Source organism: Halichoerus grypus, chromosome 14 (genome assembly GCF_964656455.1).
Source record: "Halichoerus grypus chromosome 14, mHalGry1.hap1.1, whole genome shotgun sequence".
NCBI lineage: Eukaryota > Metazoa > Chordata > Mammalia > Carnivora > Phocidae > Halichoerus > Halichoerus grypus.
The window spans coordinates 82,003,975-82,021,072 of record NC_135725.1 but is presented as its reverse complement, the minus strand read 5'-3'; the positions used below and the strand labels follow the sequence as shown (position 1 = coordinate 82,021,072).

The 17,098-nt window shown below is 39.6% G+C and overlaps 1 protein-coding gene across 1 annotated transcript; it reads left to right on the top strand.

Annotated features, from left to right (window-relative positions):
- Positions 1-13,580: 13,580 nt before the first annotated feature.
- Positions 13,581-14,597, top strand: LOC118545520 (olfactory receptor 1L8-like). The gene has a single exon (XM_078061265.1). It carries the CDS (start codon positions 13,581-13,583, stop codon positions 14,508-14,510), a length of 930 nt encoding a protein of 309 aa, XP_077917391.1. The 3' UTR covers positions 14,511-14,597.
- Positions 14,598-17,098: the final 2,501 nt, after the last annotated feature.

The window sequence follows — 17,098 nt, the reverse complement described above, 5'->3', positions numbered from 1 at the left end:
TGTCTCCTTAATCTCTGCTGGGATAAAAGGAATAGGAAATATCAGGGACTGAGATACGGTGGTTATCATAACCGTGTGTACATTACAGCCCCATGCTTTTTTTCCTGGAGACTGTGTCAAAATTGAGATATTTTGCTGTCTGAATCTTCTGTCTGCCCCCTTCTGGTCGCAGAATGCATCAGATTTCCAACAGCAAGCAAGATTTCCTTCAAAAGAGACCAGCATAAATTTCTTCACTTATTGAGCCATGTTCCAGATGCTTTCTTGGCACTGAGAATAAAACAGAAAATAAAACATTCAATCCTCTTCCTCCTTGGAGTTCACAATGATTGAGCACATTTTAGAGTATTGATCAAGAGCTAGGGCTTTGTAGCCAAAAATCTTGAATTGAATTCCAACCTCAACAATTTACTACCTGAGTGGCCTTGGGCACTTTCTCTATGTCACTGTGATGAGAGATCCTACTCTTCACCATTCTGCTGTTCCTGCCCTTCATTCATTTGGCAGAAAATCCTGGGCCATGTTTGGAATTGTTTCAGGGCTTCAAAATTACCCCAGCTACCTATATTCATACATATGATGACCCTATATTTTATTATCCAAGCCAGGACATTTTAAGAGTGAAAAGAGAATTACATAATAATTATACCAGAACAACAAGTCTACACCAAGATGTTCCTGGGCAAACCAGAATGTACAGTCACCTACTTATACCACACTTTCTAATTTGCAAAGGGCTTCCGCATGTACTTACTTACATTAATTAGTAAACATTTATTGTGTGCCTGTAAAGCAGGCATTCCAACAGTTCTTTCATGTTACTATTATGGAAACAGGGGTGAAGTCACATACTCCAGCATGTATACTCATTGATGGACCCTGATCTAAAGCATAGGACTTCTGATAGTCTTTACACTAGGGGCCAGGCAACTCCTTCACTGGGAGTTAAATCAGAGTTAGAGGCCACATACAGAAGCCCTAGAATGGAACCTAGTGAGACAGTATCATTCTAAGGCACAGGGATCTGATAGGAGAGCCTCTTCAAAGAACAGAGATGAACTCAGTCATCTCTGAGCTCATCTCAGTCAGTGGGACTGGAAGGAAGGCAGAGACTTAAACCTTTTGCTGATATGTGGCTGCCCGGTGACATTTATTGGATAAGACTTCTCTTTGGAACTCAGGTATTTGGGGGTGAGATCCAAAAGTTTCGTGTCAAGTAGGATCTTCACATTCAGTGATTGGATCAGGAAGAATAGAACTCTGACGTAAGCCACCCCCATGTGAAAGAAATAGCTGGCTACATGCCCAGGAAGGAGGAAGGGAAGCTGTCAGCTGGCTCTTTGGATGTTTCCTCTGCCTTTGCACAAAATACTCTATAAACAGTCAAGAAATGACTAGCGAGTTTAAAAATCTCATGCATTTAGGGAATAATCAGATGCTAGCACCCATTTAGTGTATGCTTATAATATGCCACATATTGTGCTGAATACTCCCATCATATTTTACAGTTCAGACTTCTTAGCCTTATAGAGATTGAGCCCAAAGTCCAAAATGAAGTTTTGAAAATAGGATATTCACTTTCTGTTCAGGAGACCCGGTATTCAAAGAACAAGTTCTTATGACCTAGGGACCTTTTGAATGTTTCATCCCTGTTTTTGAATGGCAGAAAAATGGGCAAGAAGATCTCCATTCAACAACAAGATTAATACCCAAAGGGAGACAGTATGAGCTTCTGATGAGAGAAGGAGCCTATGTGGGCTAATTCCCCAACTTCCTGCCTTCCCCTTGGGAGGTAACCTATGAAGGGACTAGAGGGGCTGAGCCACAAGTCCAAGGAGAAGGTGTCCTAGATGTCGATGTTGATGACATGGGAAGCAGAAGTGACCATGGCCTCCTTGGCTTCTGAAATAGCTACAGCACAGGGTCAGCCTTTCTATACCTCGCAGAATGGCCAAGACAGGGTAAGGCCTGGTCCTTGCAGACTCCCACATCTCAGACCTAGCTTCCATTAGAGCAAGTGTTCCACTGCCCCCTGAGGGCTTGCAGGTCTTCCCATTCCCCTGAGGTACTCTGCAGGCCAGGGGCTGAGACTTGTTCAGGAAGCAGTCAAGTGGTGAGATTGATCCCAGGGCATTAGACACAGACTGACCTGAGATCAGTACCAGCTCTGCCACTGGGTGTCCTAAAAAAGGGACTTAAGTTCTGCTCCCTCAGATCTACGGCAGGTGGTAACAGTACCTTGCCTGCAAGGCTATTGTGAGAGTCAAAGGAGATACTGTGTGCAAAAGCACTAAACCCAGCCAGATTCCTAAAGACCAGTTGGCCTAAGGGACTAATATTGTAATGAATTTGCCAAATGTAACATTCACTTTAATAACTGTTCCAGTGCGTAACACACCAACCCAAGTCTTCATTTAATTTTAAATTATGATAGTAATAACTAAAAGCAGACTGTCAATGGGAAACAGGAACACAAGACTTTACTTTTCATTTTCTACTTTTGATAAATCAGACTAATGGTAAGATATGGCACCACAGAAATATATATATATAAGAAAGAGGGAGATTTTAACAATTGGCTTATGCAACTGGGTGTTATACAAATACAATGAATCATGGATCACTACATCAAAAACTAATGTTGTTTGGTGACTAACATAACATAATAAAATAAAATAAAATAAAACAATTGGCTTATGCAAGGGGAAGGAGTTAAGATGGCAGAGGAGTAGGGGACCCTAAGTTCGTCTGGTCCCTGGAATTCAGCTAGATAGTTATCAAATCATTCTGAACACCTGCAAAATCAATCAGAGATCTGAGAAAATAAATGCTGCAATTCTACAAATAGAAAAGTGACCACTTTTTGGAAGGTAGGAGGCGTGGAGACTTGAATCTGGAGTGATATGTCGGAGGATAGGTCAGTGGGAAGAAGGTTGGCTTAAGAAGGCTACACAAAGTATTATAAGTAGCAGAGCACAAAATTGGAACTTTTAGAAGTCTGCTACAGTGGAGGATGTCCCTGACTTAAAGGTGCTCATGTGGCGAAGCGGTCAGAATCCCAGGTGGGACAGCATGGTCTCAGGATCCCCGGGGTCACAAGAAGAACAGGAGTGCCTGAGTGTGGCAGAGTTCCCAGGCATCACAGTGGGGAAGCTGGCTGAAAACAGTGAGTCTCACCACCAGCTTTCCGCTTAGTGTTGCCATAAACTGTGAACTGCTGCATGGTCTCACAACTGCTCTCCAAGCCCAGCAAGAGGCAGAAGTATGGGGGGTGAGACCTCCCCTTCTTACCCCAGGGGTAATGGCTGGAGTCCACACCACTGGAGTCTACAAAATTTAGCAAATCTGAAACTCAGTTGCATGCCTGGGATAAAAATACTCAGTCACAGGCTGGACAAACACAGAGTTCTGATGGAAAACAGCGAGACAAGAGTGATTAACTGCTTTCTGTGAGGGCTCACTGAAGAGTGGGGGGTGCGAATTTTCAGCTCTGGGGCTAGAGATCAGGGAGTTGCCATTTTCATCCCTCCATCTGTGCTGAAAGCCTTCAGGGAGCAAAACAGCACCACATAGTGCAATCTGGAGCTGCTTACACTGAGCCTGGCCCCCTGGCAAGGGAGGAGCATTTCCACAAATGCAGGGGCACCTGAGAATCAGCACAACAGGTCCCTCCCCCAGAGGACCAGCAAGAACAACTGGTTAGCACCAAGTATACCAATCATAGAGAACTGCAAAACTTCAGCTCTTGGGGAAAACAGTATATAGCATTCATGGGATTTCTTTTTCTTTAGTCTTTCAGTTTTATTATTTTCAGCTATTTTCTTATTTTTTCAATTCTTTCTTATTCTTTTTAATTTTTATTTTCATATATGTTAATATATATTTTATTTTTGGTTTCCATTCTTTGTATTTATATATATATATATATATATATATATATATATATATATATATAGTGTATACTGCTGTATATATGGTATATATAGATATATATAGATATAGATATACTAAAACTTATATATAAGCTTTTCTTTCTTTCCTATTTGGGGATCTAGTTTTTTTTTTTATTATTATTGTTATGTTTTTTTTAACAAGCTGACCAAAATATACCCAGAATATAGTTTTCTAAGAGAAAAGAAATAATAAAGATTAGAGCAGAAATCAATGACATAGAAAGAAAGAAAGAAAGAAAGAAAGAAAGAAAGAAAGAAAAAAAGTAGAATTGATCAACAAAACCAGGAGCTGGTTCTTTGAAAGAATTAATAAGATCAATAAACCCCTAGCCAGACTTATCAAAGAGAAAAGAGAAAGGACCCAAGTAAATAAAAACATGAATGAAAGAGGAGAGATCACACCAACACCAAAGAAATACAAACAACTATAAGACAATATTATGAGCAATTTTATGCCAACAAATTAGGCAATCTGGAAGAAATGGATGCATTCCTAGAAACATATAAACTACCAAAACTGAAACAAGAAGAAATAGAAAATCTGAACAGACCCAAAACCAGCAAGAAAATTGAAGCAGTAATCAAAAATTTCCCAAAAAACCAGAGTCCAGGCCAGATGGCTTCCCAGGGGAATTCTACCAAACATTTAAAGAAGAAATCATACCTATTCTACTGAAACTGTTTCAAAAAATAGAAATGGAAGGAAAACTTCCAAACTCCTTCTATGATGCCAACATTACCTTGATCCAAAAACCAGACAAAGACCACATCAAAAAGGAGAATTACAGACCAATATCCCTGATGAACATGGATGCCAAAATTCTCACCAAGTTACTGGCTAATAGGATCCAACATTACATTAAAAGGATTATTCACCACGACCAAGTGGGATTTATTCCTGACCTGCAAGGGTGGTTCAACATCCACAAATCAATCAATGTGATACATCACATTAACAAACAAACAGAAAAAGGACAAGAACCATATGATCCTCTCAAATGATGCAGAAAAAGCATTTGACAAAATGCAGCATTCTCCTTGAAAAAAACTCTCTGCAGTGTAGGGATAGAAGGAACATACCTCAATATCATAAAAGCCACATATGAAAAACCCACCGTGAATATCATTCTCAATGGGGAAAAACTGAGAGCTTTTTTCCCTAAGGTCAGGAACATGACAGGGAGGTCCACTCCCACCACTGCTGCTCAACATAGTACCGGAAGTCCTAGCTTCAGCAATTAGACTACAAAAAGAAATAAAAGGCATCCAAATCAGCAAAGAAGAAATCAAACTTTCGCTCTTCACAGATGACATGATACTCTATGTAGAAAACCCAAAGACTCTGGCAAAAAATTGTTAGAACTGATACAGGAGTTCAGCACAGTGGCAGGATATAAAATCAATGCACAGAAGTCAGTTGCATTTCTATACACTAACAATGAAGCAGAAAAAAGAGAAATCAAGGAATCAATCCCATTTACAATTGCACCAAAAACCATAAGATACCTAGGAATAAGCCTAACCAAAGAGGTAAAGGATCTGTACTCTGAAAACTATAGAACACTTATGAAAGAAATTGAGGAAAACACAAAGAAATGGAAAACCATTCCATGCTCATGGATTGGAAGAGTAAATATTGTTAAAATGTCTGTGCAACCCAAAGCATCTACACATTCAATGCAATCCCTATCAAAATGCCATCAGCATTTTTCACAGAGCTGGAACAAATAATCCTAAAATTTGTATGGAACCAGAAAAGACCCCAAATAGCCAGAGGAATGTTGAAAAAGAAAACCAAAGCTGGAGGCATCACAATTCCGGACTTCAAACTGTATTACAAAGCTGTAATCATCAAGACAGTATGGTACTGGCACAAAAACAGACACATAGATCAGTGGAACAGAATAGAGAACCCAAAAATGGACCCTCAATTCTATGATCAACTAATCTTCGACAAAGCAGGAAAGAATATCCAGTGGAAAAAAGACAGTCTCTTCAACAAATGTTGGGAGAATTGGACAGCCACATGCAGAAGAACGAAATTAGACCATTCTCTTACACCATTCACAAAGATAAACTCAAAATGGATGAAAGTCCTAAATGTGACAGGAATCCATCAAAATCCTAGAGGAGAACACAGGCAGCAACCTCTTTGACCTCGGCCGCAGCAACTTCTTCCTAGAAATGTCTCCAAAGGCAAGAGAAACAAAAGCAAAATGAACTATTGGGACTTCATCAAGATAAAAAGCTTTTGCACAGCAAAGGAAACAATCAATAAAACTAAAAGGCAACCTATTGAATGGGAGAAGATATTTGCAAATGGTATATCTGATAAAGGGTTAGTATCCAAAATCTATAAAAAACTTATCAAGGGCACCTGGGTGGGCTCAGTCAGTTAAGCATCTGCCTTTGGCTCAGGTCATGATCCCAGGGTCCCATGATTTCTTCCACATCTAAATTAGAATTTGGTTAACTAGGTACTGTAGCCCCAGCCATCTTGACACAGAAAATTAACCTTCAGAAGTGGTGAGGTCAGAGTGCCAGTCAAGGAATCCTCACCAGGGAAGAATTATGGAGATGGAGTTGCTAGGGGAAAATAGATCAGCAACCAATAAGGGATATTTCTCCATCTCTATGAACAAAGGAAATCAAGGATTTATGAGGAGACTGAATATTCAATAAAACATTCTAGTCCCTTGCTTGGTTTTTAGACCTCTTTCATCCATGATTGAGTCCCACATTGGGCTCTCTGCTCACTGGGGAGTCTGCTTCTCCCTCTCCCTCTGTCCCTCCCCCTGCTCATGTTCTCTCTCTCTCTCTCTTTCTTGCTCTCTCTCTCGTTCTGAAATATATAAATAAAATCTTTAAAAAAAACTTTGAAAAAATAAATGAACTTATCAAACTCAACACCCAAAAAACAAATAGTCCAGTTAAGAAATGGGCAGAAGACATGAACAGACATTTCTCCAAAGAAGACATCCAAATGGCCAACAGACACATGAAAAAATGCTCCACATCACTTGACATCAGGGAAAAACAAATCAAAACCACAATGAGATACCACTTCATACCAGTCAGAATGACTTAAATTAACAAGTCAGGAAACAACAGATGTTGGCAAGGATGCCCAGAAAGGGGAACCCTCCCCCACTGTTGGTGGGAATGCAAACTGGTACACCACTCTGGAAAACAGTAAGGACATTCCTCAAAAAGTTAAAAAGAGAGCTACCCAATGCCCCAGCAATGGCACTACTAGGTATTTATCCAAAGGATACAAACATAGTGATTTGAAAGGGCACATGTACTCCAATGTTTATAGCAGCAATGTCCACAATAGCCAAACTGTGGAAAGAGCTGAGATGTCCATCGACAGATGACTGGATAAAGAAGATATGGTATATATAGACAGTGGAATATTACTTGGCCATCAAAAAGAATGAAATCTAGCCATTTGCAATGATGTGGATGGAACTAGAGGGTATTATGCTAAGTGAAATAAGTCAGTCAGAAAAAGACAAATATCAGATGATTTCACTCATGTGGAATTTAAGAAGCAAAACAGATAGAGCACCTGGGTGGCTCAGTCTGTTAAGTGTCTGCCTTCAGTTCAAGTCATGATCCCATGGTCCTGGGATCGAGCCCCACATCAGGCTCCTTGCCTAGTGGGGAGCCAGCTTCTCCCCCTCTCTCTGCCTGCTGCTCCCCCTGCTTGTGCTCTCTCTCTCTCTGTCAAATAAATAAATAAAATCTTAAAAAAAAAAAAAGAAACAAAACAGATGAACATAGGGGAAGGGAAGGAAAAATAAAATAAGATGAAAATTGAAAGGGAGACAAACCATAAGAGATGCTGAGCTCTAGGAAACAAACTGAGGGTTGCTAGAGGGGAGGTGAATGGGGGAAGGGATAATTGGGTGATGGGCATTAAGGAGGGCACTTGATGTAATAAGCATTGGGTGTTATATGCAACTGATAAATCACTAAATTCTACCTCTGAAACTAATAAAAAATACATAAAATAAATCAAAAGAATTGGCTTATGCAGTTGTGGGAGCTGGCAAGTCCAAAATCCACAAATGCAGACAGACCTGCAGGCTGGAAATTCAGGCACTCTTGAACCAGAGTCTCTTCTCCAGGAAACCTCAGTTTTTGCTTATATTCTTAAGGCCTTCAACTGATTAAATAAGAGTAATCTCCTTTACTTAACATTATTCTATTTTACTTACATATTTTTCCTTTATAAAATATTTTACTTTATTTACTTAAATTGTGTTCCTTTACTTAAAGTCAACTGATTGTAGATGTCAGTCTTATCTACAAAATACCTCCATAGCAACATCTAAATTAGAATTTGGTTAACTAGGTACTGTAGCCCCAGCCATCTTGACACAGAAAATTAACCTTCAGAAGTGGTGAGGTCAGAGTGCCAGTCAAGGAATCCTCACCAGGGAAGAATTATGGAGATGGAGTTGCTAGGGGAAAATAGATCAGCAACCAATAAGGGATATTTCTCCATCTCTATGAACAAAGGAAATCAAGGATTTATGAGGAGACTGAATATTCAATAAAACATTCTAGTCCCTTGCTTGGTTTTTAGACCTGAGTCACTTTTCAGTCCCAGAATCCACTCACTGATGGAGAGGCCACATCCCAAGGAGGAAGAGCCATGCAACACTATAGGGAGAATACCCATGATGATTCTCCCTGTCTTTCCCCAGGGGTACCTATAGCCATTTACTTGGGCAGCTTTAAAAGCGGAAATGTCATCATGGTTTCGTTGTTAGAGAGGATGCATATGGGGACAAGGTTTTAAATGGAGTACTGGTCCAAATCACTTATACAGTGGGTCCACTTAATCTGCAGACCCACTGTGTGATTTCACTAGTCTCCTAATATATAATTACAAAGATACACTTGGCAGTTGGCACATACCCCACATTGGATCCCTGGCCTGTGGGAAGCTCCTGAAACTGCCCATCGCAAGTCAGGGTAATAAATAAAAAATAATATATCCCAGGGGAATGGCAGAGAAAGCATGCCAGGGTGAATGTCCATTATTTCTCTCCTTAATTCACCACTTGAGTCCCTACAAAAACCAGACAGACCCTGGAAGGTGACAATGGACTATTGCAAACTCAACCAAGTAGTAGCCTCAATCTCAGCCATCCTACCAGATTGGTATATTTGCCACCGAAGACTAGGATGTGGCCTCAGGCACATGATTTGCAGCCACTGATCTGGTGGATGCATTATTTTCCACCCCTAACACATAAAAGGATCAGAAACAGTTTGCATGCGCTTTGAATGGAAATGGTATATGTTTTTCCTCAGGGCTCTGTTAACTCTTTTGAATTCTGTCATAGTAGAGTCCAAAAACATGCAGACAATCTGGATATCCCATAGAACATCACACTACTCCACTGTATCAATGACACCATGGTAATTGGACCAGATAACCAAGAAGTTGCTAGCAAGTTGGAGCCTTAGCGAGACACAGTCTTGAGGGTAGAAGATAAGCACTGTAAAGATGCAGGGGATCCATGATATCAGTATCCTTTATAGGAACTAGGTTATCTAGGAGAGGGATTGGAAAGCTATGGCTGCATAGAATATGCCCTATAACCAGCTGACAGAGGAGGGAAATGCCTGAACATGGCTCACAAGTGGGTCAGCTCACTCTGTAAGTGCAGGTCAAAGATGGATAATGAATGTACTATAGCTCATCAAGGGTAGCCTTGTAAGATAGTCCTCAGCTTTAAGCTCTCTTTGGGGATGACCTCGGCTGAAAGAAACTGCTACACCCGAACATCCTTCCTTCCAGGGCCAGCCTACACCCATGATCAACATGGGGATATAAAGAGCTGTCCTTCTTGACATCTTAGCTCCAGAGCTCCCAGTAGGGTCAGCTGAGACCTTCATGAGGACTGTATCACAACCCACCTTCTCCCTCTGTCCAGCTCTGCTTCCTTCTCTCCCTTCCACAGTTGTGGATCCCTAGAGCACACTGTAATAAATATCCTGCAGGCTAATCTCCATCTGAAAGTCTGCTTCCTGGAGAACCCAAACTATAACACTCCCTACCTACCAAATACACACACACACACACACACACACACACACACACATGTGCATATACTATCACCTTTGATTACCCTACACTTGAGGACACTAAAGCATGCCCTGGAGATGTTATGGTAAGTTTAAAAGGCTCTGGAAATAGTCAAAATCTTTAGAAGGTGGCCCAGGAGTTCATGGTCCCCCTGAGAGCAGCTCCACTCATTTCTGTGGCCATTGTGATTTCTGTCAGAGCAAACTCTCTTGAGGAGTCGGGTTGGAATGAGCACACCAAGCACCCTCAGCCCAACAAGGACCCAAAGGAGTCCAGGAGAGCAGAGGCAAACCCATGAGAAGCCCACAGGGTTTCCCTGACCAGGAGAGTTCCTGCTACAGTGAGTCTGGGCATCTCTGCCTTCTACAGTGGGGAGCAGAGAAAAACTGAATGATGCTGAGAGACAGAGGATGAGAAATAGACAGGAATTGAGGCAGAATCAGGAAAATACTATTTCCCTCTGGAATCTAGAGCAATCTATCTGCTTTTTTCCTTCTTCCCAACCGTTCTTGCTCATCACTGGCTAGAAAGTCAAAAGGTCAGCTTTGACTGGTAGGTAAACATAACCAATTTGGGAAAGTGATTCAGGAGAGAGAAAAGATTTTTTTAAACTGGGAACAGTGAGAAGATATCTGGATATAGAAAGTGAACACCAGCACACTGGCTGCCCACCTGACCATCCACCTCACCTGGGTACTTATTTCAGCCTCCTTTTGGCTCCTTTGGCTCCAAAAATCATATGGACACAATATATCAGATTTCAGCCTAACATTTAAGTCTGGCTTTATATTTTATGACCACCCTCTTTGATCTCTGGGCCAGTGTATATCATTATCCTATGGTTTTGAGGAACCAGATTATCAGTAAGTGGATAAGGGGAGTTTAGTAGAAAAGACACACACACACACACACACACACACACACACACACAAGTCCTCTTCCCTGACACATCCCAGACTTTTAGAACGATTCCCTTAGATTTTCACTTCCAAAACTTCCTTCCATTTTTGCCAAGTACTCAACCCAGATGAGACACAGGGGTATCCAACCTCACTTGATCACTTTAAATCTTCATCTCACGCTCCCCAGGCATTCCCTTCACAAATAACTTATTTTTGCTGATGTATATTTTACAAGCTGTACTTATATGTCATGTTTCATTAGCTCTTTAGAATACCTAAAATCACTCAGTGCACAGGTGATAGAGGTCAAGTACACACCTCCACTTTGTGCTTCCAAGTCCAGTGCACTTTCTACCACCCTTGACTCAATACACACATAATGCACCGGCCACCCAAGACCAAACTGCCCCTTTTTGTTGCCAATCGATCATGTATACTAGAATTTTCAAATTCTGCAATCTGTTCAACACAGAAAAAATAGATTTCCCATTGTAACAGCAAAGGTCTGTTTTTAATGTGGGACAAAAAACATTTAAGGAAAAAATGTGTGGGACATGTGTGTCTGTTAAAATAGAAAACGATCAAGTTGGAAAAAAATAGATCCTGTGCATGATTGTTTCAGATATATTTTATAGTTTTACAAAAATCTGAGAAGACACATAGTGGTTAAACCTTGAAATTCAGAATAGACCTGGGTTTGAAACCTGTTTCTGCCATTTACTTGATGTGTGAGTTTAGCAAATTATTGTTACTCTCTCTATCTGTTTCCTCATCAGAAAAAAGTGGGAATAATAATAGTTTATTTCTCATAAGTTTACAGTGAGGATTAAACAAATTTCCACCTGTATGAGATAAGAGCTTAATTATTGATTCACTCTCAGATTATTCAAAGCATGGACAAATACACCTTCTAGAAAAGCTTTGTAAATTCATATTAAGGTCAATTTGACCATTAGAGCATTAAAGTATGTGGGCTAGGGTTATTTTACTATTCAGATTCATTACTTTTGATAACATGTATAAATACCTAGTTGGGGAAAAAATCATTGGCACCAATGGTGATGGGGAAGAAAATACATCAAATATTTACTCTGTGGCATCAAATATTTACTCTGTTCCTGGAACCATTCTAAGTACTTTAAGCACATTATAACATGAAAACCTCAAAAAATATTACGGGAAAAATGTTAGTATAGCTATTCACAGATAAAACACTGAAATTTAAAGATATTTAATTACTTGCCTGATATTAACCAACTGGAAACTAGCCATTTAATTGTATGAACAAATTAATAAATAGCCATTCTTTGAAATGTTATTAAAAACATGCCTATCCAATGTGCCCATTCTCAATGTCTGGATGAATAATTTAAAACACTTTGTAGGCATGAGGATATCTGAATCTATGTTGTTCATGGCAGCAAAGATTTAGAGGACATTTAGGGAAACAGTAAGTCAAGTGAGCCACATGCATACAATGGAAAGAGTTAGAAGAAAAGAATCAGAACATTGAAAGATATCCAAAGAATTATATAGAGACAGGAAAAAAAAACCAGAATGCGATATATGCCACGTATTATTGCAGTAATTATTGAAGTAAATGGAAGTAAAACATACCTAAACAAAACAATAATATCTTTTTCAACAATATATACATAACTAAATAAACAAATGGATGCTGGCATGGAAGGACATAAGCTTGCTTAATGGTTGGATATCCAAGATGTAGGAACATGATCTGACTTAGGAAACCAGAGGAAAAATAGGTAGAAAGTAAATTTAAGACAAGGATTTATATGGACTGATACTGATAGGTTGACGTTCACTAAGGAATATGAGCTTCTAAATAAGTACCTCTAAAGATAAACCAAGTATGACAGTAAAACTTTGTTGACCTGGGTTCATTATTCCTCTGATTTCCTTGTTGAATATTTCATCAAATCTCCTTTTTTGGAAAGGAGGTTCAAAGATAAAGCTTAGCATGACATAACTGAAAATTTGTTTTGATATAGACAAAAATGAAACCATCTAATCTAAGATAAATTCCCAACCCTACCTTTGTCAGTCTCTATCCTCTTACGTGGTTTATTTTTCTTTATAGAAGGTAGAACTATCTGATGATAGATAGATGATGATGATAGATACATGATAGATAGATAGATAGATAGATAGATAGATAGATAGATAGATAGATATAGATAGATAAAAGATCAATCCTCCATGCCAGGTTTGTCTCTGCTTTTTTCATAATGGTGTCCCTACTCCCAGAGAGTATTTTTCACAAAGTAGGTACTCAGTAAACAATTATTTTTAAGATTTAATATTAAGCTGAATTAGTTAAGCTTTGTTTCTAAAAGAAAATTCTTCTTCCAGAAGTCCATGCTGTCAACACCAGAAACATGTGAAGTCAGCAAGCTGAGAAGGGAGGGCAGCACCAAGGACCACAAATTTGACAACTTGTCCACATGGTAGCTAAGGAGTGGAAAGTAAAGGAAAGCTTTATGGGTGGAAAGTAAAGGTAGGTAGAAACATACTTATTGGCTTGTTTGTGATTACAGTTATGAAAGCAATGTGTGTGTGTTAAATGGTAAGATTCTCTGTTTAGTTGGCTCTGTGACCATGGAAAAAGTCAACCAAACCAGTAGTGTCTCTGAGTTCATCCTCTTGGGACTCTCCTCCCGGCCTGAAGACCAGAAGCCACTCTTTATCCTCTTCCTCACCATATACCTGGTCACCATAATAGGGAACCTACTCATCATCCTGGCCATCCACTCTGACTCCCAGCTCCAGAACCCCATGTATTTCTTCTTGAGTTTCCTGTCCTTCACTGACATTTGCTTTACAACAACCATTGTCCCCAGGATGTTAGTGAACTTCCTGTCAGAGAAGACCATCTCCTATGCTGGGTGTCTGACACAGATGTATTTCATTTATGCTCTGGGCAACACTGACAGCGGCCTTCTGGTGGTCATGGCTTTTGACCGCTATGTGGCCATCTGTGACCCCTTCCACTATGTCACCACCATGAACCACCACCGCTGTGTCCTGCTGGTGGCCTTTTCCTGTTCATTTTCTCACCTCCACTCACTCCTACATACACTGCTACTGAATCGTCTCGATTTCTGTGACTCCAGTGTTATCCATCATTTCCTCTGTGACATCAACCCTCTGCTAAAATTGTCCTGCTCTTCCACATTTGTCAATGAAATTGTGATAATGTCAGAAGGTTCTGTTGTTTTGGTGACCCCCTTTCTGTGCATTACTTTCTCTTACATACGAATTTTCATCACAGTTCTCAAGATACCCTCAGCTGCTGGGAAACGCAAAGCCTTTTCCACCTGTGGGTCTCACCTCACTATGGTAACACTCTTTTATGGAAGCATCTTTTATGTCTATTTACAGCCCTTGTCCACCTACACTGTTAGAGATCACGTGGCAACACTTGCCTACACAGTTCTGTCCTCCATGCTAAATCCTTTTATCTACAGTCTGAGAAACAAAGACATGGAAAGGGGCCTGAGGAAGCTGATGGCCAGGAGGAAGTCCTAGCCAGAACCTCTGGGAGCGTGTTCATGAGGATCTCTGCTCCTCTGGACCCTGTTTCTGCTGGTCAGCAGGTGTAATCCTATCTGTCATGGATGTTGGGTTGTATCAATGTTGTTACAGTTGCAGCCATCAACCACTGAGACTATTATGATTCAGTAATTGGCTCAAGGTCAACCAAGTTCCTGGGTTCGAGTTTTCACATATCTACCTCTCTCTTCTTCCTCTTCTCCAGGAAACCACATCTTTTTCATTCCCTCAACTGCTGTTGAAACCTCTGTTTTCCACAAAAATTTGTGGAACTAATTCATATCTATTCAACGACTTTGATTCCCTTAGTATCCTTCTTACTTTAATGAACTTTTGTAATCAGTTTTGCTAGCTTTTTGGAAGTCATTACAGTAATTTAGGAAGAGAAAGAGAGACAGAGACACAAAGATTGAGAGTTTCCTAAATTTGAAACTTCCACCAAAGAAAACAATGTGTCTGGCCTGTCAGTTTATACAGGGATCATGCCTCTTCCTTCTTCTCTATTACTGACAGCAGGATATTCTGGGCTCTGTAGTGAACACAAGCCCAACTCTTAGCCCTGATTAGCTAAGTGACTGAAATTCAACACACAACTGAACCTATGAACAGGCCAGTGTGCAAGGGCCGGAGTTGCCTCTGGGTCCTTACCCGGTCATCTGGTGTTTGTCCTTCATAGGCAATTGCTCCTCTTCTGCCCTCTCTTAGCTTCAACTCCCCTTAGTGATCCCTCAATTTCTACCATCCCTACCGCTCTGAGGTCTGTCTGCTTCCCAGGGAAAGATTTATTGTAGGTACTTAGAATTATTCTCAGTATCTTTTGAAGAGAGAGTTAAAGCCCATATGTGAATGTTGAAGGCAGATATAACTAGGAGCTTCCAGAACCATAGAGGCTCTGGGATGTAGAGTCATCCAGTACTACTGGCCAGGACTTGTTTCTGTTTGCTTTTGTTTTCATTCTTTATTTTCTATTACTCTCTCAGGTATTTTAGACTTTGCTGTATTTTCTATCTTAATATTTTTGCCACTTACTATTCTGTATCATTTCCAGAGATATTACTCAGCAGCTCTCACATGGGGCCTGTGAACCTGAATTTTAATAAACACCTCCCCCCCCAGAGAAAACTAACATGGCCTTACATGAGAAGCTGAATGTTTGAAAATTTCTGATCATTCCTTATCTCAATGTTTGTATTTCTAGGACTCATGCCCTAAAGTAACAGTATATCAAATTATCAAACTGCATGTACACAGACACTTATTGATTACAGCATTGTTTGTAATAGTGAAAAATTAGAAACAGTCTAAATGCCCATCAATCAGTAAGATAAATGATGGTTCAATTTTTCCATAAAAATAAATAATATGTGGTCATTATAAATAATGAGGCGTATCTCTATCACTGCCCTGAAAAGCCATTATGCAAGTTGCAAAATAAAATGCTTAAGAATAAACCTGGGTGCTACATGCAACTAATGAATCATTGAACACTACATCAAAAACTAATGATGTACTATATGGTGGCTAACTGAATATAATAAAAGAAAAGAATAAGCCTATTTTTAAAAAGAATAAGCCTATTAATAAATGATAAGATACTTAATAATAAATCTGTATTTTAACTGTGTATGTGTATATAATGATTAAGTGATATTATATATTCAGTAAAAAAATCTCCCATTGAAAATGGTTAATTCTAGGGGATAACATGGAATAAGAAAGGAGATGATGTTTGCTTTTTAGCCTCTACATATCTGGAATATTTTAATTTGTTAAAATGGGACATATATTTTTTGTAGAACTAATCACTAAGTAAAATGTAACATAATTTATTGCTCTGTTATTCATATCATTGAATAACATGGAGTTTGCTGGGGATTCTCTCACCCTCTGCTCCTCCCCCTGCTCTCTCTCCCTCCCTCTCTCTCTCTCAAATAAATAAAATCTTTTTTAAAAAGTAACAGTATTATGTCGTGGTAGGAAAAGGTTGATATAAAGGTGGTCAGATCACCAAATGGACCCTCTATTCAATGTCCTAATTCTTATTTTGGAGAAGCAGATAAAGAGGAGACACTCCATGTCTGAAGCATCTCACCTCCAATCTATAGTTGCCTTTTATTACTATCAACACTTTGGCCTTGGAAGAGAAAATTTGATCATTTTTTTCCAAGAATGGGCATGGCCATAGACCTCTGACAATGTCCCTTGAATAAGTCTGGGTGAGGTCCAATGATTTGCATTTCTAACAAGTCCCCAGGTAATGCTTATGTGCTGATTTAGAAACAATGCTTAATATCTAACAACCAGATATCAAGATCTCCTATGGACCTATGGTAACTAAAACTATATGGATATTGCTGAAGGACTAGACAAACAAGACAAATGCCATGGGTAGAGAGCCCAGAAACATATTCACAGACTGGTATACACTTGATTTATGAATGAGGCACTGGAGAGTATCTTTTCATAAATGGAGCTCAGACATTTGAGAGGTCACACAGAAAAACTATTTGGATCCCTATGAACACCATATGGAAAAACTAACCCCAGATGAATTCTAAACTTGC